Here is a 20,632-nt window from a genome sequence, read left to right on the forward strand (position 1 = left end):
CAAACTATAGTACCTTGAGTAAAATGGACCAGAAAACTGATTTAGACCTAGATCTATAAAGATCTTCCTATTAATATTATGTAAGCTGTTTTAGAGCTACTTAAAATACCTGGATTATTTTCCAAGGCCATATGTTAGTGTATGTGTCTCCATAATAAGGCTACATCTAGTTAGGCTGGATAGCAGCTGAGTCCTAGTGGTTTAGACCTGACTGTAGAAAACCAGTTTCAGGCCAACTTACTCCTAATCCAACCACCAGAAATCTAACACATTTTTGCTGATGGGCTGTGTACCTGAGAACATCATTGAAACAAAGAAAATTATGTCCTTTCCTAACAGAAATATCACAAGTTTCTTTTTTCTTAATTCTTTGGTAGTCTCCCCATTTTTGTTCTCCTTTTAAGTTTCATTATAGAGTAGCTGATTACTTAGGAGTACATTTTGCAACCAGCTTATCCTGGATGGTTATTCAAGATGTTGATTTGCTGAAAGTGAAACCTCCTGTAGGTAGTTTACCCGGAGGTCTGAGATGAGATGAGGGACTGTCACAGCCACTTTACATTTTTTTCTGGACTAAAACTGTTGTGGCCTAGCTTCGTGGCATTGAATTTATAGGGTTCCAGTTGCTCGATTTTTGGTGCGTTAGTAAGACCCAACGGTCGCTTTCTGAGGCGAATCCTGGCCTTGCCCTGGAAACTCCCTTCCCTGCCATCTCAGAAGGGGGCTGTGTCCGAGCACCTGCCCTTGTGGGGAGCTTCAGTCTTCACAGTAGGAAGACACCCCGTCCATCCGCTCTGCTAACTGGTAAGCCCAGCCTTCTACAGGGGACCAGCAGCCTCGAATCTGTGACCTCTCACTGCCTTTCAAGAGTGCAGCCAAGAAAAACTTTATTTGGGAGAAATTGCCTAAAGCTGATCTAATACATCGTTCTTCTTGGATACACCACAACTCTCCAGATTGAGCCAGCTTGTCTGAAGCCATGTACCTGGCTCATATCACGTGACCCCAAGAGGAAATGTCGTCTTTGAATGCCACCCGCCTCTATGGAGAGCATTATAAAAAAAGAGCGCCATCATGAGTCTGGCTAGAGGCTTATCAATTTTGTTGACCTCCTAGAAGAACTGGCTCTTGGTTTCGTTGATATGTTCTATTATTGGTTTGTTTTGGTTTTTAGTTGCTGTATCATTTATTTCTGCTCTCATTTTTATTATTTCCTTCATTCTGCTGGATTTGTGTTTTGTTCGTTCTTTTTCTCGCTCCTGTAGGTATGAGGGTAGGTTGTTTTGAAACTTGTTGCTGTGCTTAGTTTAAAGATATTGTTGAGGAAGTTCATTCATTCAAAAAATACTTGTTGATTCCCTGCCACATGTCAGATACTGTTCGGGGAACTAGGGAAACAGCAGCGAACAAAAGAAAGTGTCCACTGTCGTGCAGCTTGTTTGAGAGTCGGAGGAGGCAGTCAGTGCTGGGGAATGGGTGATCTGTGCCAGAAAGGAAAATTAAAGCAGGGTGAGAGGCGGAGGGGATTTCAAATGATTGGGGATTTCCTGGAAATCCTCTGCAATAAATTGACGCTCGGGCGAAGGCTTGTGTGAAGTGGAGGAGAGAACCACGTGGCTCTCCAGGACAGCTCTGCGGCCAAAAGGAAAGCTAGAGGTGAAGTCCCTGAAGCTGGGTGGTGCCGAGCGTGATCACAGAACAGCAAGAAAGCCCAAATGACTGGCGTGGCGTGGGCAAGGGTGCTGGTGGTGGGAGATGAGCCAAGGGAGAAACAGCAGGAAGACCGTGTAAGGCCTTAAAGGCCATGGTGTAGAGTTTGGACTTCATTCTGAGTGGAGAGGGGAGCCACTGGAAAGTGTGAAGCAGAGAGAAAGACATGAATGAACTCCTGTTTTAAAGTGACTTCTCTGGCTTCTCTGTGGAAAAACAGACTGTAGCGGGGCCAGGACAGAAGCAGGGAAACCGTAGGGAAGCCATTGCAGTAACCATGTGAGAGAGCATAGTGCCTTACCCTGGCGGTGATGGAGATGGTGAAAAGTGGACCTATTATGGATATGTTTTGAAGGTACAGCTCACTGTATATGATGCCAAGCTACCTAACCTCTGTTTCCCTTCTGTCAAGTAGGGGTAAGAGGTACCCATTACTGGGCTATTAATTATTAATATAATGTACAACGCATAGAAAAGTGCCTGGTACAAAGTAGGTATTCCCTGTGTTAGCTCCTAATGTACTTATTTTTATTATTACTATTATCCTCATCATGATTATCATGATTATGAGTTGGATGCGAGATGTAAGAGAAACGTCACAGATAGCTCTAAGGCTCCTGTCCTGAGCAAACTGGAAACATGGAATTGCATTTTACTGCAATGGGGAAGACTGGAGAAAGCCCAAGTTCTCGCAGTGATGAGAATGATTTAATGTTTTCTTTTTGCATGTCTGTGTTTCCCATTGATCTGTAGTGCGTAATTGTATATTAGATTATCAAAACATAAAGGGACTAAAAAATCTAATCAAGTAACCCGTTGATCCTATGATTCATACTCACCAAATGGGATGGTTAGAGAGTTATTTTTACTAGCCTAAATTTGTATGATTCTGTCTACAAACACCAAATAGGGAAGACAAAAATCATCACTCCCTAAAAATAATGCACGCTTGTCTTTCTCACCCTATAGATGACCCGATTTCTCCGTATACGGGCTGGCTGTTGACTATTACAGAGACCAAACAGCCACAGCCCTTACCCATGCCTTGTACTGGAGGATGCTGGGCCCCCCTGGTTGACTACCTCCCAGAGACTATCACTCCCCGGGGACCCCTCCACAGGTAAGTAGCATCTGTGGGTAGTGGGAAGTGACTGCTTAGATCTGACTGGACTTTTCTTCCCATGAGAAGAGGGAGATCATTCCAGGTCCTGTCAAATGAAATGACCTTTGAAATCAGAGGGACCATGCGTGACTTTAATTGCTGTTCTCAGCACATTTGGAGCGTTTGGTTGACTAGCAACCAATGTGCAAAGCTGCCTTGTAACTCAGAAGTTTTTCTTGATGTAATCTGGATGTGGATATTGCATTCTGTGATGATTTTTAGATCGTGAATAACTGGAAAAGAGGGCCCTTTTCTCCTCTTCCTCCCTCAGCTCTTATTACCTAGCAATGAGTAAGACTCCCTATTTTGTGATTAGCTCAGCGAAAGTTTCTTCTTTCTGTGGAATTCTGTGCTTTTTCGGAAAATAAATTCCATTCCCTGGAATAAGCGTCTCGCATAATTCTTCAGCAGGGCTCAAGAGCTGTATTTAATTGTGACTTAATGATCTGTCAGTGTGTTTCCATCCTCTTCAGAAGTTACATTAATTTCACCATGTCATTGATTAGGTGCAATATTGCTGTAATTTTTATGACTGAGATGGTGGTGGATCACAGTGTGAGAGAAGATTGGGCTCTTCATCTACCATTATTACTCCATGCTGTCTTCTTAGGTAAGACTGGATCGAAGAGGAATTCTGGACTATGGGGTCAAAACCCTACAGACACAATCCAGAGAGCTTTCCTTTTACGTTGACGTCCTGCTTTCCACAGTTCTGAAATATTTAGTCTCTTCCATTTTTCATCGCTTCTATGTGACATCTGCTCTACAATCTCAGTTGATCGGTCATTGCTTAAAATTGCCCTATTTCTGCACTATACAGTGGTACCTCGCTAATGCTATATCTATAAAGACACCCGAAACATATTGGGCCTCTCTGAGGGTCTTTGGCTAGATGCGATCGATTTAAAGCCGTGAGATACTGTCCGCACACAGACAGAAAGAAGACAGAGTGCAGCAGGCCAAGCACTGAGATTTTAAAATAGCCAAATGGTAAAAATGGGAAGAGGAACAAGCCAGGGAGGCTCAGAAGTTTGGTTAGAGAGCGATGAACAAAATTAGAATCCCTTCAGTTAACAGGGAGACCCAGGGAAGAGAACATCCCAGGAAGGAGGAATGCTAACCATGTCAAAAGCTACTGAGAGGTCAAGAAAAGTCCATCTATCAGCATTTTATGAGAACATTTGATTTAAGGAATAAAACATTTTTCCTAAGCCCAACTTCTTTATGTTGGTAACACAAACAATAACAAAGAAAACTGAACATTCTTTCAACATGTTCCTCCTGAGTAACTTGGAATCTTTACTATCCCTGGAATCTAAACGAGCTTAAGACTTGTTTATACTAAGAGATTCCACTTTTTGTTCCAGGTTTGGACCATTACCGGCCTGAAGTCTTTGAACACAGCAAAAAATTGCTTCTTCACCTCTTGATTGCCCTCTCTTGCAACAGCAATTTTCATGCCATTGCTTCTGTGCTCCTGCAGACTCGAGAGATGGGTGAAGCTAAGACTCTAACAGTTCAGCCGGCTTATCAACCGGAGTATCTCTACACAGGTAACAAAAGAAGGAATAGCAGAGACCCTGAGACAGAATCACAATATGAAGATAACTGAAGGTATCTGTGGAGCCCAAATTAACTTCTCTAACGTGATCACCACCCCCCTACAACTTTCCGAGTGAGCAAGTAGGAGCACAATACATATGCACCATTTCACTTGATGTTAACTTGGTTCTCAAAATCCTTCAGTATTGAATATTTTCAAATGTCTGTTTCCTTATTATTATGATTGCTGCTCTCATTAAATATGTTCCTACTGATACATTGAAAATTATGTCCTTCGGCCAAGAGCATCAGTCTAAAACACTGAAGGATGGGAATGCCCAAAACAGTGACCACCCCCATCACCTTGAGAGCAGGTCATTGCCAAGGTGCCAGGTGTATCGCTGTGGACCTTCTAGTTCCCCTGAAGGAATTTTCACCCTTTTAGTGACTGCTTTTCCTGGAAAGCACCATGGGTGGAAGTCTACTAAGAACCATGGCTGTTTTGAAACCAAAATGTTCTTTTTAGAAATAAGAACAGAAAGCATTAGATGAGTCACGTTTGAGTCAAAGAAACTACTCTGCTGTGTCCAGCTATTCATGAAAACTTTCCCGAAAGAGTTGACCAGTGGGTTTCATTTAGAATCAGAACGTTTAAAATACCTTAAAATGATAGCGAACTAACATTCCTGAACATTTTGTATGTTGCATTGGCGCTGGATATGGTATGGCACTTCATATGTCACCGTATACTTTATTCATCACCCTGAAGACGATGTGCCTTTTACTTAATACTTGTACTCAGTGCTGTCTTGTCCTTTGACAGACACTAAGATTTTCCTCTGGGAAACAAGTACTGCGTTACCAAGTCTGAGACATAAGGACTACTGACCTCAGTTTAAGCCCTTTATTTTAAACCAACCTGCACTTAATTGAAAAGAACCCATGAACAGCCACTCAGTGACACAAAACTCCTCACTATAGACGTTGAATTAAAAGAATCTGAAGACTTCTGGCTGTCCTAATTCCCCAGGATGAGGATGTATTCCATTAAGCACATGGTCTTAGACTGAGAACATCGCAATGCCCGTTAAGTTGTATATCTCTGAGTACATCAGTTTTGCATTCACTATACCACTCTTGTGGCATACAGTGGGGCTTTACAAAACAAAACACAACGTACCATAGGCAAGACAAACGGTGGAAGCTAAAATGATTGAATCTGTAGCACACGTGGCATACGAGTACAAAGGGTTTGGAAAATGTCTCCTTTTCATAAACATTGATTAATTCTTACTGAACACCTACTTTCAACTGCGGTTGCTCTCAAATCCAAGCTAAAAAAAAAAATCGAAGCTAAAAAAACCTGTGTGCTAGAAATTATTGTCTTTATCTTATTATAATAGGAAAGTTAGCTGCAGAGAAATTATATAGACTCCCTGAGATTGCACAGCAAATGGCAGAGATGATATTCAGGCCCAAGGGTTCTCCTGTTTCAGTGTAACTTCAGACACACCAGAACTATGTACTTTTTGCAATTATCAGGTAGGAGAAAAGGGATGGTGGCGTATCTACATTTTCAAACCAGCAACACCCAGGGATGTAGAACAATAATCAAATATGAGGTGGGGAACAAACATAATATTTGTTGATACCGTATTTCTTTGACTACCACGAGACATACTTTATCAAAACATAGCAATATCCACATCATATTCACAGTTGTAAGCACATTTACTCAAAACATAACATCTATTATTAGGTGCTCGTATCCTCAACACTGGTACCATTTCACATATTTAAGTGGTCGAATACGCAAGAATAATTTACTAACAGCACAGGTGGGTCCAGATGTATAGGGGAACTGTCCTTCGGCCTGTGCACATATGCATGTGTGTGCACACAGACGCACGTGCACACGCGCACACACGCATACACCACTTCTTTTGCAGAAAGCATCAATTCAAACACCAGGCTACAAAATAACAGATCACACTCCTATTACCCAGTACACTCTGGTTTACACAGCAGTGCAACTATTCCACAAGCAGGGAAAAACTATCAGTCTCGTTTCATCATAACCATAGTTGAAATCAACTATTTCCTCCAAGAGATTCAAATAACTACACCCTCCTGTATGCTCACCTCCTAACCTCGGTAAGCACCCTGCCTAGCACATTCTACCTTGACTTTCTTGTCCCACCAGGTGGCTTTGACTTCCTGAGAGAGGACCAGTCGTCCCCAGTGCCAGACTCGGGGCTAAGCTCCAGTTCCACGTCCTCCAGCATCAGCTTGGGGGGCAGCAGTGGGAACCTCCCGCAGATGACCCAGGAGGTGGAAGACGTGGACACAACCGCTGAAGCGGATGAGAAGGCGAACAAGCTCATTGAGTTTCTGACGACCAGGTAGTGAGGGCTCAGGGGACGCAGGCCTGTTTTTAGGTTGGTCTTTTGGGGAAGTGGCATCACTTTAGAACTTGACAGATGAAAAGGCGAGCCTGTGATTTTAGCAAAGCCTTCTTTTCTCTTCTAAATTGCATCTGCTGGAGTCTGTGTACAAGGCAGATACTGGCAGAAGTCTGAGATCCCACTGATGGCACAGTTGACAGGCAGGAGGTTTCGTGTAGAAAGACAATGCAGCAGATGGAGACAGGACACGGTAGCGTCCCACGGTGAGGACGACTTTAATCATCTGTTAGAGCTGCCGGGATCTGGGAGTTCTGAGACTTGGCAAAGAACGTCCTCTGAAAACCAAATATATTAGCCACGGTCGACCCAGGAGCAGCTGCGGAGGGGACCATTATCTGCTCTTCTCATCCAGAGCCATTTATAAATGGAAGTCAGAAACAATAGGAAGCATGATGGGAAAGGAAGCAAACTAATAATCAAAATCAAGAAAAGCTGCAAGCAAGCAATCCTGTCTTTTCAGCTCTTCTTCTGGTTCTTCCACCGAACAGTTTAGCTTGTAAGGCTTCAGAATGTCTAGCACCCTGAGGTGCAGTATTTGCATCAAGAAAATCATGCTTACCTGGGACTCTATCAGGGGGAGGGGACCCTATCCTTTCTCATTAATCCCAGAAGTCTAGTCTGTATAGTTGTTATCTGATACCCCCATGATCTTTCTCTCGGGAGTGCATCAGTTCATACAAAAAATGAAAAAAGAGCATTTTCTTTCCTCAGTTAATGATTCAGAGTATTTGCAGTTCACAGCTCAATACAGGACTTAATGAACAGGAAGCTAAGGAGGGGGGGCCTAATGGTTAACTACATCCAGGATATTTCAGAGACCTGAATGGTCTGTGGGGGAGAAAAGCGTGCTCACCACTCAACACTGTCAGTACCTTGCATTGGGAAGAGTGTTCTTCTGAAATTCTCACCTCTGGCTCCATCCTGTTCTTTCTGTTGAAAACCAAGTAGATAACAGAGGACGCACCTTCGGTTCATTTCTACAGTATTTGGTAGTCTAATGATATGATCCTGATAAAAGCATTATCTCTGCAAATCTAAAATATACAAATGTCTAAGTCTGTATTCTAATTAACATTTTATATCATTTTATTTGACAAACATGTAGCACCTGTTTTGTGTAAACACCGTTCTGGTGAATTGAGAGGTTTTCACTTGGCGAGTAAATTTTGTGAGGTTTTCATTTTGTGAGTAAAACATAAGAAAAAATATGCCTCCGTGAATTAGCTAGATCCATTTTGAGTATGCTCTTAAGCTTTACCAGACTGAAATTTACGCCCACATTAATCACTAAACTTTCAAACTCACATTGCACCTTTGGAGTTACAACTGCATAGGTGGTTTTTAAAATACAAAATGATTATATTTAAGTGGTTATATTTTTAACGTTTTGTATGTTTTGTTTAAGGGCATTTGGTCCACTTTGGTGCCATGAAGACATCACACCCAAAAATCAAAATTCAAAGAGTGCTGAACAGCTTACTAATTTTCTACGTCATGTTGTATCCGTATTTAAAGACTCCAAATCAGGTACTTTCCCCAAATGCCACTTTCACCGTTTTCTGTAATGGAGCATATTCTTCCCATTATAACCACACATTATACACACATACAAACATATATACGTATGCATATGTGTATATATATGGTTCTATATTTGGCACCGACAGCAGGAGAATATTCATAGGGGAGCCTTGAAGCTTATTTCAAATGTGCCTAAGTGAATGATTGTTAATGTCATGTATTTTTGCGTTATGCTCTATCAAATAATTCCCAGAGGTCACTGTTCACCTTGCTGCGTTTACCTCACTCAATTTAAACTACTCCCTCTAATATTAATTTTGTTTCGAGAAGGCCATGACACAACACATGCAGGAAAAGATGTTCAACATCACTGATCATCAGGGAAATGCAAATCAAAACCACAATGAGATATCACCTTACACCTGTCAGAATGGCTAGCATCAAAAAGACAACAAATAACAGTGTTGGCGAGGATGTAGAGAAAGAGGAACCCTCACGCACTGTTGGTGGGGATGTAAATTGGTGCTGGCAATGTGGAAAATGGTACGAAATTTCTCCCCCAAAAATTAAAAACAGAAATATCATATGATTCAGTAATTTAGCTACTGGGTATTTACCCAAAGAAAATGAAAACACTAACTTGAAAGGATATATGCACCCCTATGTTTATTGTAGCATTATTTGCAGTAGCCAAGATACGGAAGTAACTCAAGTGTCCATCCATAGATGAGTGGATAAGGAAGATATGTGTGTGTGTGTGTGTGTGTGTGTGCGCGCGCGCGCGCGCGCATGTGTTTGCATGTGTGCGTGCATGTATATAGTTGTAGATATGTATTCATTCCATATATATTCCATTGATACAATATGTATATTTTATACATAATGGAATGTATATAACAGAATATATAATAATGGACTGTCATACAGCCATAAAAAAGGATTAGATCTTAACATTTGTGACAACGTGGATATACCTACAGGGTATTAAGCTAAGTGAAGTAAGTCAGATTGAAGAAAAAAATTGCAACATGATTCTACTCATGTGAAATCTAAAAAACAAATGCATTAACAAAAAGCAGAATCAGACCTATAAATAGAACAAACTGAGGGTTGCCAGAGGGAAGGGTGTAGGGAAATGGGCAAAGTGGATGAAGGGGAGAGAGAGATACAGGCTTCCAGTTATGGAAGGAATAAGTCACGGGACTAAAAGGCACAGCGTAGGGAATCTAGCCAATGATAGTATGATAGTGTTGTAGTGTTGTAGTGTTGTATAGTGATAGATGGTAGACACACTTGCGGTGAGCATAGTGAAACATACAGAGAAGTCGAAGAAGTCAAATCCCTGTGTTTTACACCTGAAACTAATGTGACATTGTGTGTCAAGCATACTCAAATTTTGACATTTTACAAAAAAGCAAAGACAGCCATGAGTAATAAATCTTACTGACTGTGTTCAGACTCAACTGTGAAAAACTGTCAGATTTGAAAACTGGTTTAAAAAAGAATTTTGTGATAAAATGTCTTTGACTTTGAAAGTATTTGTTAATAATTCCTGTGCTGATGATCATTCAATATTCTGAACACACTGTGATTCTTATGTAGATTATAATAACATCAGGATGTTTAAGCCCTTAGCTACATACCATTCAGATTCGACTTGGCCTGGGCTGATCTGTGTGTGAAATTTAAATCTGGTTCCTCAGCGTAATGCAACAACTACCCCTACCTTTTTTCACACACCAGGCTGACCAAATGAAATATAGCTCGCTAGCTTTCTCAGCTGCTCTGATAATTAGCACATCTCACAGTTTGAAACATTCCAGATTAGCCACATCTCTTCTCATTATCAGAGGGTGCTTTCTAAAAAAGCAAAAAATACTGATAAACTGAAACGAGTTTCTCATTTCAGGAATAGGAGTGACATTTCTTGTTTTGAGCTTGTTTGGGAAAGTTTGTGAAATGTCACCACCTCTTATACTGCTATTTCCCCCGCTTAGAAGTCACTTAATAGTTGAATATAACCCAAAGGAAGAAATTTACTGTTTGTGTACAAACCCTTAATTGGCTTAAAATCTTTGATTGCATGAAGATGATGAAAATGAGAAAACTCATGAATCCCTGTACTGTTTTCCCAGAAGATGCTTAGAGTCTGAGTCTTTTCACATCTTGCCCCAGATATTTTTACTCACTACAGTTTCTTTATACATCTCTGCTCTCGGCCTGTTTCCACTGTAGCACAATAAAATATGTTCCTGGAAAAACTTGTATTAAACAGGGTAGCATAACTGCTACAACATACAACCCCCAAAGCTCAGAGGCTTAACACAGTAGAAGGTTACTTCCGATCACATAACAGTTCAGTATAGAGTTGAACTGTTCAGTTTAAAGAGACTTTAATTTAGATAGCCTCTCTTAAGGACATTGGCGTAGTTTGGCAGGCGGCCTTCCACATGGTGCTTCAAAGACCTTCCTTCTGTGGCTCTGATCACCTCGGCTCAGAGGTCCTCAACCCTCTTCATCCAGCCAGCAGGTGGAGGAAGAGAGTGAGTGGAGGATTACTCAGGAGGAATTTACACCACACGTGGCTCGAACGTGGCTTGAACGTGGCATCCATGCTTCTTCCCACATCCCACCAGCCAGAACTCAGGCACAAGGCCACAACTGCAAGAAAGGCTAGGAAATGTAGGTTTGCTGTGTGACACATTAAATAGCCTTTCTTAAGGACATTGTCATGTCACTGGTGGCACTGTCACCAAGAACATGGTGGGGTGCTATAGTCCTACCAGTATAGTTCTAGCCGTCAGGTCCATTCTGATTTCAATAAGTTTTGTTTGTTGACCGAGGATCTAACACCACACATAATAAAATTAAGTAGGAAAATGAAACAAAATAAAGGTACAAATTCCATTTTGAAACACGATCCATTCATAAATTGTGAACTGCCTATATGGGTTTAATCCTGTATTTCCTACCTTGAATATGCCTAAGTCCATTTTCCAGGGCCCTTTGTTTGCTCTGTAGGAACATCCTCTCATATAATCCAAAGGTCCCTAGGGTCAAACAGCCAGGCAGCAGCTAAGAACAATGACATTAAATGCTCCCTCCTGGTTCACTTTCATGTGACCATCAAAAGTACCACGGAATCCCCTAGATCACAGAGACAGCCAAAATCACTGTTTTCATCTTGTCCTCTGACTTTGTAGTCAGTTTTTCTCCTGCAGAGAGGCACAGCAGAGAGTACAGATCAATGGCCCAGGATTCAATCATGTGCTTTACCTTACATTTTCACTTCCTTCTGATCAGGTGGTTTCCTGATGACTGAGATTACCTTCATGCTATTGGAAGAACCAATATTCGGGCGAGAGTTGAGATGATGGTTGCCTTCTTGGCAACATCTGCATTTCAATATCTGCATATTCATAAACTATTCTGAAGAGCAAAGACTTTGGTAGAGGCCTTGGTTGTGTTCAGAGTTGATGCGATCCATTAACAGCTTTCCTCTGCACAAGTACTCTGAAAACTAGTTCCTAACAAATTCTCTTATGAAAAAAGGAGTGAAAGTACTCTATGCAAAAAAGTATTTCAGAAGAACAATGTAGAAAAATGCTAGGGCAATAAACAAGAATACATTTGTGAGTATATTCTGTGTCAGACACTGTACAAAGAATTTTTTAAATCGTCGAATTTTCACGACTCTATGATACAGATACTATTATTCTCCAATTAAAAAAAAGAAAATAGGGTCATAGAGACTACATTTCTTTTCAGAGTCCCAAAACCCCTTGTTCAAAACCAGGACCACCTTGCTGCAAAGCTTCTGACTCTACTACACTATGCCTCTTTAAGATCTGTTCAAATTTGTTGTTGTTGTTGTTTTAACTCTAAAATGGCTCATTCTTAAATAAGTACCGCCAGAGGATAGCTCTTTGCTGTTAGCCTGCTTTAAAACTATCGATCACCGATGCCCCAGGGTTTGCAGAGTATAGGTTGACCATCTGCCTCTTGGTGCCTAGGTTTCCATCTGGAGCAGCACTTGAGTGAAGTTGCATTGCAGACAGCCCTCGCAAGCTCTTCGAGGCACTATGCCGGTCGGTCCTTCCAGATATTCCGGGCACTCAAGCAACCTCTGTCAGCACATGCCTTGTCTGACCTTCTCTCCAGGCTGGTGGAGGTGATTGGAGAACATGGAGATGAGATTCAGGTACCACCAAACTCATTCTCCTTCTCTCATATCAAAGATGAGGACTTAACGACTTTCTTTGAGCCTTCTTTTTCTCGCCAATTATCTCAGCCATGTGGGCATATACAATTTATTTTAAAAATTTCTGGATGTGAACTTTTATATTTACAAAAATCACTTTGGGGTGCCTGGGTGGCTCAGTCTGTTAAACGTGCAGCCCTTGATTTTGGCTCAGGTCATGATCTCACAGTTCATGGAATCCTGCCCCGCATCAGGCTCTGCAAGGACAGTGGGGAGCCTGCTTGGGATTCTCTCTCTCCCTGTCTCTCTCTGCCCCTCCCCTGCTAGTGCACCCTTTCTCTCTCTCTCTCTCTCTCTCTCTCTCTCTCTCAAAATGAATAAATAAACTAAAAAAAAAATCACTTCAAGGCGCATTGTTCTAGAAATTCAGTGGATATTGTTTTATTGAGCCAACAACTGAAAATCCCCTGGTGACTCCTTGGTTGTTTTTGTTGTTAGTTTTAGTTGACTGGGAATTGGGGAATTATTTGCATTGTTTTTTCCTTTTGCCACCAGCCCCTAGGCTGGCAAAGGACAAAACCAGGATGCTGTTGTGCAGTCTTCCCACCCAGAGAAGGGATCTCCATCATATCTAAGCAGAACACTACCCCTCTCTGTATAACTAACCCTCAGTACACTGAGAAGAGCTGAAGAAGTAATGGAGAGAATAGATGCCACAAGAAGACCCTGTACATAGATCCCAGGCACTGGGGTGCATTACAAGCGTCACAAGGGCATTACAAGCTCTGTAGCTTGGGCCAAGCCTTTCTTTCCCTTCTTTTCCATCAGAAAAGTTACTACACCCCAGGAGACTAACACACGTGTGAACTCCAGCCTCTTTTCCTCTTTCTGGACTTTAGATGTGCTCTTCAAAATGTCACTGATGCACAGACCTTCTCATACCTCAGCTCTTAATTTCTGGCTCAGATATTGACATTCTGTATTTCGAATGTCCACCATTCCCCTCATCAAGGGGCAACGATTGCCACCTTAGCCTTTGCTTCTCCCTGCTGGATTTAAAATGAGATTGACATGTTGAGGACGTCAGATCTAGGGAAATAAATCTTGGTGATTACCTGCTAACTGCTAAGCCATCTGAATTTCCTAAGTGGCCATTAAATTTTGTTTTTAGACTCGGTAAGTTAAAGTAGCATAGATTGTCTAGCACTCAATGATATTAAAATTAGATTTGAATAAAGTTTGTGTTAATTAAATTTATCTTCAGGAAGGGAACAGTAGTTTTAAGCAGTACAAAATGTTATCTTTGCATGTCTGGCAGGGTTACGTAATGGAAGCACTCCTTACTTTGGAAGCTGCTGTGGATAACTTGTCTGACTGCTTGAGGAACAGCGATCTCTTAACGGTATTATCTCGGTGAGAAGAAGCTTAATGACTTTTGAAATCAAATATGCTGGACTTAATATTTGAGACATGCCTGGACCTTGGGCAAAATCCAAAGAACAAATCTAGTTTTTGAAGTATGACATTTTCTTTAGTTTAAAAAAAAAAAAGAAATTATAACACATACAGACACATGTTATATAAGTAGTTTTACACATCAGAAAGATAGAGAAGAAATGTTAGTTCTAAATAATACAAATAGTAATCCTTTCTCATTTTCTTTTTTAAGACTTTAAGTGCTTTTTCAAATTTTATATAATAATTATCCTGTTTATTTCATTGTAAACAGAAACCAAAACTACTTATTTTTTTGAATGAATATATATAAAACTCGTCTGAACTATCACTAAAAACAGCTGGGATTAATGTCGATTTTATGTGAATATATTCCTATCTTAGGATCTTCCTTTTTTATTTTTATTCCTTTTGCTCCTGCCAATGTTTAATTACCCATTTCAAATCATTCACAATTCTGTATTCTGTTTATATAATTGAGCTCATTTTGCTTGAAATTGAGTCAGTGATGTTATCATAAATCACACGGAGCCTTGTTTCACTTTTAAGTTGGACATTTTTTATGGATAGGTAATTTTAGTATGATTACTAACATCATGCATATTTTTCTATATAAACCTACAGATTTATCTCAATCAGTAAGAATTTAGCAGGAATGTTGATAAAGAGTTTTATCTTTTCAGCCTGAAATAGGCTTAGAGATAATTTCTCATAGATTTTTTAGAAGTGTAAAAAAATTCCTTTGATGCAGTTACTTTTTTCTTTCTAGATAATATCCTTTCCATTTCTGTTCTCCTTATCAGTCAGTTAATAGAATACTAAACTTTGTGCCTATCAGGTACACTTTATTTCTAAATTACTTCTGCCCAAATTCAAACAAAAATATATGTGAAAGATCAGTAAACTTTACCACCAACCCCTCTTGTTTAGCCTTTCAATATGTATAAGTAGGTATTACGTCTTGTTGTGGTTTTGTTGGTAAGGGTTCTCATTGTTTGTTTTTGTTTTTTTCATAGCTTAAGTTTAGGAATAAGGAAATTTATTACTTTAAGTTTAAGTGGGGGGGGGGGGGGAGGAGAATAGATAGTGTTTCCAAAGAATGATTTCCCTCCCTTATAGTTTGTCAGTGGATCTTAAAAGGACTGGCTCTTCACTGAAGCGTGTTGGCTTTCTATTGAACTTTTTTATTTTTATACCCAGCTCTTCATCACCAGATTTAAGCTCTAGCACTAAACTAACAGCAAGCAGAAAGAGCACAGGACAACTAAATGTGAACCCTGGGACAGCCAGTGGCAATACAGCAACCGCAGAACGGAGCCGGCATCAAAGAAGCTTTTCTGTGCCCAAGAAGTTTGGTGTTGTCGACCGGTCCTCAGACCCACCCAGGAGTGCCACACTGGACAGAATCCAGGCTTGTACCCAACAAGGCCTCTCCTCAAAAACCAGAAGCTCATCCTCCTTGAAGGACAGCCTCTCAGACCCATCACACATAAACCATCCAACAAACCTATTGGCCACCATCTTTTGGGTCACAGTGGCTTTGATGGAATCTGATTTTGAGTTCGAATACCTAATGGCCTTAAGGCTGTTGAATAGACTACTGGCTCACATGCCACTTGATAAAGCTGAGAACCGAGAAAAACTTGAGAAACTCCAAGGGCAGCTCAAGTGGTCAGACTTCTCAGGGTTGCAGCAGCTACTGCTGAAGGGATTCACCTCCCTCACCACCACTGACCTTACCCTGCAGCTTTTCAGTTTGCTGACACCAGTATCCAAAGTATCCATGGTGGATTCATCCCAAGCCATTGGTAAAGCCAATATCACTCATTCTCTTGCACAGTTCTGATGGTTGTTGTGTTTACGTTTGGTGTAATAAGATAATGGGCTTAGTACATTTAACAATTCTGTTTAGAAATGGTTGTTGGGGAATAGTCATTTATTCCAAAATTACACATAACGTAAATCTTAAAATTATTTACACTGTAGAAGGCATTTTTAAGGCAATAGCATAAAAGGTACAGAAGTAATGTTTATATATTAATACATATTAATATATATTAATATGTATTAATTATTTCTTCATGCTTTCTAGATCGAATTGCATATACAGTCAGTTTATTCCATTTTTCTTGTACAGATAAGCATTTTTTTCTTTTTTCTTAACTCCTAAATCTTTTTCTTCTTAGCCTTTTTCTCCCTTTTGAAAATTCTCTTGATTCCCTCTTGTTTTGAATTAAGCCAAATCACCAGCCGTATTTTTAATATTATGACATGTGACCCAGACTTCGTTTCATGAAGATATAGCTTAACACAGTAGTACTAAGCCATTACTTACCATTTTAAAGAGTCTTCTTTTACTGCATTACATGAGCAAGACTTAAATTGGTTGGCTTACATCCTCTCAAACAAGCTTTTCTTAAAATATGCTTTCTGATAAAAGTTTCAAACTAGTGTTTTTGTTCGTCTTAATCTGCTTTTAAAAATCTGTGCCAGTCATCCTGATTCACAAACAGTCCATAGCAAGACAGTCACCGTGTCTCAGAATTACAAATCTACTTCAGGGCCTCCTCTGTAACTGGTATCATTGTTGTTGTATGCTTTTTCCCTGGATTTTGTGTTCAAAAGACTGCTTTTGCATCCCCTCAGAATAAAATCGGCAATATTCCTTCCCACTGTTAACAGTTAAAATGTACCATATTCAGCTGTCTCCACTGCATCTTCTCCGATCCAGGGTTTCCACTGAACGTGTTGTGTCTCCTGCCCCAGCTGATTCAGCATTTTGAAAATCCCAATCAGTTCTGCAAGGATATAGCCGAAAGGATTGCGCAGGTATGATTTCTGGTTCCACACTCAATTGGGTCGATATGGGCCTTCAGGAAGGTCCAATGCGGAACAGCAATTACCCAGAGAGGGAAATGAGTTTCCCAAAACCTGAGAATAATGATTGAGATTGCTAGTAATTGACGTCTCTGAGTAGCTGATGCACATTGTCTTTTGGTTTCATTATTGAGAAGACAGGTGGAAAGAATTTGTGAAAATCATATTAGCTAATTACTGAGATAAGCACTTTTGCAGCTTACCAAAAAATATATATATATATCAATGTGCTTTCCAGATTCCAGAGCAAAATTGCAAACCTCTCTTTTGGCACGATTGCTAACACATCTCCCTATTTGTCAGGCAATTTTATCCCTAATTGATTCTCTTCTTTTAAAGGTGTGTTTGGAAGAGAAGAACCCCAAACTTTCCAATCTTGCGCATGTCATGACCCTTTATAAAACACACAGCTACACGAGAGACTGTGCCACATGGGTCAACGTGGTCTGCCGATACCTTCATGAAGCATATGCTGACATCACCTTGAATATGGTGACCTACCTGGCAGAGGTAAACTCATTAGGGACAAACCTATTATCGTTTCCATGGCTAAAATATTTATATGGAATGGATAATAATCTCTTAATTTCATTTACTGAGTGCCTATTATATATTATCATAGATGCCATATGGAATCTTTTTAAATCTTCACAGCAAGCCACTGATGTAGATTCTATTATAACAAAGAATCTGAGGCCCAACCAGGTTAAATAACCTGCCATATGTTTAAAGCCAGCCTTTGAACTGAGGTATAACCCACCTCAAAAGCTTAAAATCCTTCTTTTTACTACAGTAATACATGTCAGAACATTCCAAAAATGGAGAAATGTTATCTTAATTACCCCAGGTGTTCATATGTTATTTAAGGAGTTACTATGTGGCTTGATATATTTAATGGTCGTTGGCTCTGAACCAATTACCCAGCATATATTTTGAAGTAAACTTTTTATCTTCCTTTTTAAGTTTGTTTTTAAAGCCGGAATGGGATTCTTTTGTGCCCATAGAAATGTGTTTCTAGCACACTTGTTCCAAGCGCCTGTTGTCCATTGGTGCTGGAAATACACAGCAAATGAAATGTATTCTGTGCAGCACCTCCAGTCACCCACTAGCTTAACCCACTAGGTCACGAAACCCATGAGGCAAGTGGTCACTGACAGCCATCTCGGGTTAGCATGTTCACTATTGCTTTTGTTTGAGGGATATGCATGCATACGTCTTGCCAGGGCCTTTTTGGAAGTGATGAGGCCAGTACCTTCAAACTTTTCTTTCAGATATGTCAACAGTGTAGGGTGCAGATAAGTTACAGAATCAATCATTGTCTGAAAGGTTCCGTAAGACTGAACCTGAACCTAGAAGAGGGTCCTTGCCCCCTCCATCTGCGTTGACAGTTGGTCCTGCAGGATTTTGATTTGCAGTCTGGGTCAGCAATGTGTGAGCTGTATTCAGAATGTCAACACCCCAAAGAGCCTCTCTTATATGCCACCCTGCTGCTTTTGACAATCACCTTGGTGACATCTGCCCCACAAGAGCCGCTAAGAAAACACACACATACCGGAATAACTGACGCAAATGCCCTGCTTACAGACGATGCCTGTTTTAAAACAAAGTGAAGTGTAAGTTAGCAAGGAGGCAAGACTTGTTTAGATCACTAGACAGAGTCAGTCAGAGAAAGGCAAATTTCATATGATTTCACTCATATGTGGAATTTAAGAAACAAAACAGATGAACATAGGGGAAGGGAGAGGGAGGCACACCATAAGAGACTCTTAACTACAGAGAACAAACTGAGGGTTCCTGGAGGGGACATGGGTGGGGGCTGGGCTAAATGGGTGTTGAGCATTAAGGAGGGCATTTGTTGGGTTGAGCACTGGGTGTTACATGTAAGTGATGAATCACTGAATTCTCCTCCTGAAACCATTGTTAACTACGCGTTAACTAACTTGAATTTAAATTTTTTTTAATAAATAAATAGAAAAAGGAAAAAATAAAATGTAGAATTTAAAAAGCTTCGCAAATATAAATGGGATGTGGCATATACATACATACATATTATTCGGACTTAAAAAGGGATGAAGCACTGACACAGGCTGCCATATGGATGAACCGTGACAACTTTATGCTAAGTGACATAAGCCAGACACATAAGTACAAATATTATTGGATTCCACTTGTACAAGGTGCACAGAATAGGTAAATCTACAGAGACAGAAAGTAGAATAGTGGTTACCCAGGGCTGGGGGCAGGGGGTGATGGAGAGTTAGTGTTTTACAGTTAGCAGAGTGTTTATTTGAGATGATGAACAAATTCTGGTAATAAATAGTGGCAGTGGTCACACAACAATGTGAATGCACTTTATGCCACTGAATTATACACTTAAAAATGGTCAAAATGGTATCTTTATATTATATATAGATGTTATATACATATGTGTTATATATATGTTATATATATTTTTTTCACTGTGAAAATAAATAAATGAAATAAATAAGTGAAAATAAATAAATAAATAAGAATAGATTACCTAATTTGTTCTATTCAGGCTTTGTCACAAATTGTCACTACAGATTTTGTTATCAACTTAATTTCCCACCATGCATAAGATATACTAACTCCTATTTCAAGTACGCACAGGCACGTATGTATAATTATAGATCGCTGTGGTCAGGATTGCCAGTGAATCTGTTCTGTTCACTTAACAGTAATTTTGTGTGTATTTACATGTGTTGACATAGCTCACATAGTGTCATTTTCAACAACTGTGAGATTCTAACAGGTTAAGATAACACAATTTGCTTAAACGTCTCCTCTTTTGCTTATATTCATAACTTTTTTTCTATTACAAGTGGTTCTTTTATGTAGACTTCTTATCAGATAATATTCAGGTTGTTTCTTCTGGTGGCACTTCCCAAAGTTACTATCCAGGTGAAGGAATACACAAATGTAGTTGTACACATTTGGGAAATTGGTCTCACAGACACTTTCCCAGTTTACGATACTGTTAACAATGTATAAATGTGTTTTCCCATATCCTCACTATATTTTATTACTCTATTCCTGTTTTGAACCTAATATTTTTATTGGTACTTTAAAATTATTCTCTTTATGTATTTCCTTTCTAGGAATATATTTCATTTTTCCACACAATAGATTTGTATAATTGCCCATTTCCTCCTATATTAACTGCTCAGTTATTTCTTTTGACCTCTTTTGATGTGAAATTTCAGCGTATATTTGGATCCTTTCTACAGTTCTTTATTTAGAATAGTAATCTTTTATCCTGATAAACGTCACTTAGATTTTCTCATTAGTTTGCTTTCCTTTTTGAAAATATTGTTGATATCGTAGTATATGTCCATAAAAGAAAGTTTCATAGGTACAGAAAAGAGGGGGAAGAGAACAGGAAGAGGAGGTGAAGTAAAGAAAAATCATCCAAAATAATTACATTATCTAGAGATATCTTTTCTTTGTTAAATAACACACACCCATTCACATTGATTTCAGCATCATCTATCACACAGAAATTGTATATCCTTCCTCTTTCAATTAATATTATCTTCTATCCTTTACCATCTTTAAAAATGCCATTCTATTGATGATATGATATTTTATCATGCAATTTACCATAATTTATGTATCCATTTCCCTAGTGTTCAGCATTTATATTACTTACAGAGCTATTTTGTTTATTTTTTTGTGTGT

General features: G+C 39.7%; 1 protein-coding gene across 10 annotated transcripts in view; it reads left to right on the forward strand.

Moving 5' to 3' along the window:
• Positions 1–20,632, forward strand: part of FRY (FRY microtubule binding protein) — a 445,567-nt gene that overhangs the window by 372,581 nt on the left and 52,354 nt on the right. For all 10 annotated transcript variants that reach the window (XM_045051411.1, XM_045051389.1, XM_045051146.1 and 7 more), the window contains 10 exons: positions 2,680–2,830; positions 3,379–3,482; positions 4,240–4,425; positions 6,618–6,816; positions 8,285–8,406; positions 12,414–12,601; positions 13,920–14,014; positions 15,257–15,864; positions 16,788–16,885; positions 17,273–17,443. In XM_045051411.1, coding sequence (XP_044907346.1) covers positions 2,680–2,830; positions 3,379–3,482; positions 4,240–4,425; positions 6,618–6,816; positions 8,285–8,406; positions 12,414–12,601; positions 13,920–14,014; positions 15,257–15,864; positions 16,788–16,885; positions 17,273–17,443 — 1,922 coding nt within the window. The remainder of the gene's footprint in view (positions 1–2,679; positions 2,831–3,378; positions 3,483–4,239; positions 4,426–6,617; positions 6,817–8,284; positions 8,407–12,413; positions 12,602–13,919; positions 14,015–15,256; positions 15,865–16,787; positions 16,886–17,272; positions 17,444–20,632) is intronic.

This window comes from Felis catus, chromosome A1, assembly GCF_018350175.1.
Source record: "Felis catus isolate Fca126 chromosome A1, F.catus_Fca126_mat1.0, whole genome shotgun sequence".
Classification (NCBI taxonomy): domain Eukaryota; kingdom Metazoa; phylum Chordata; class Mammalia; order Carnivora; family Felidae; genus Felis; species Felis catus.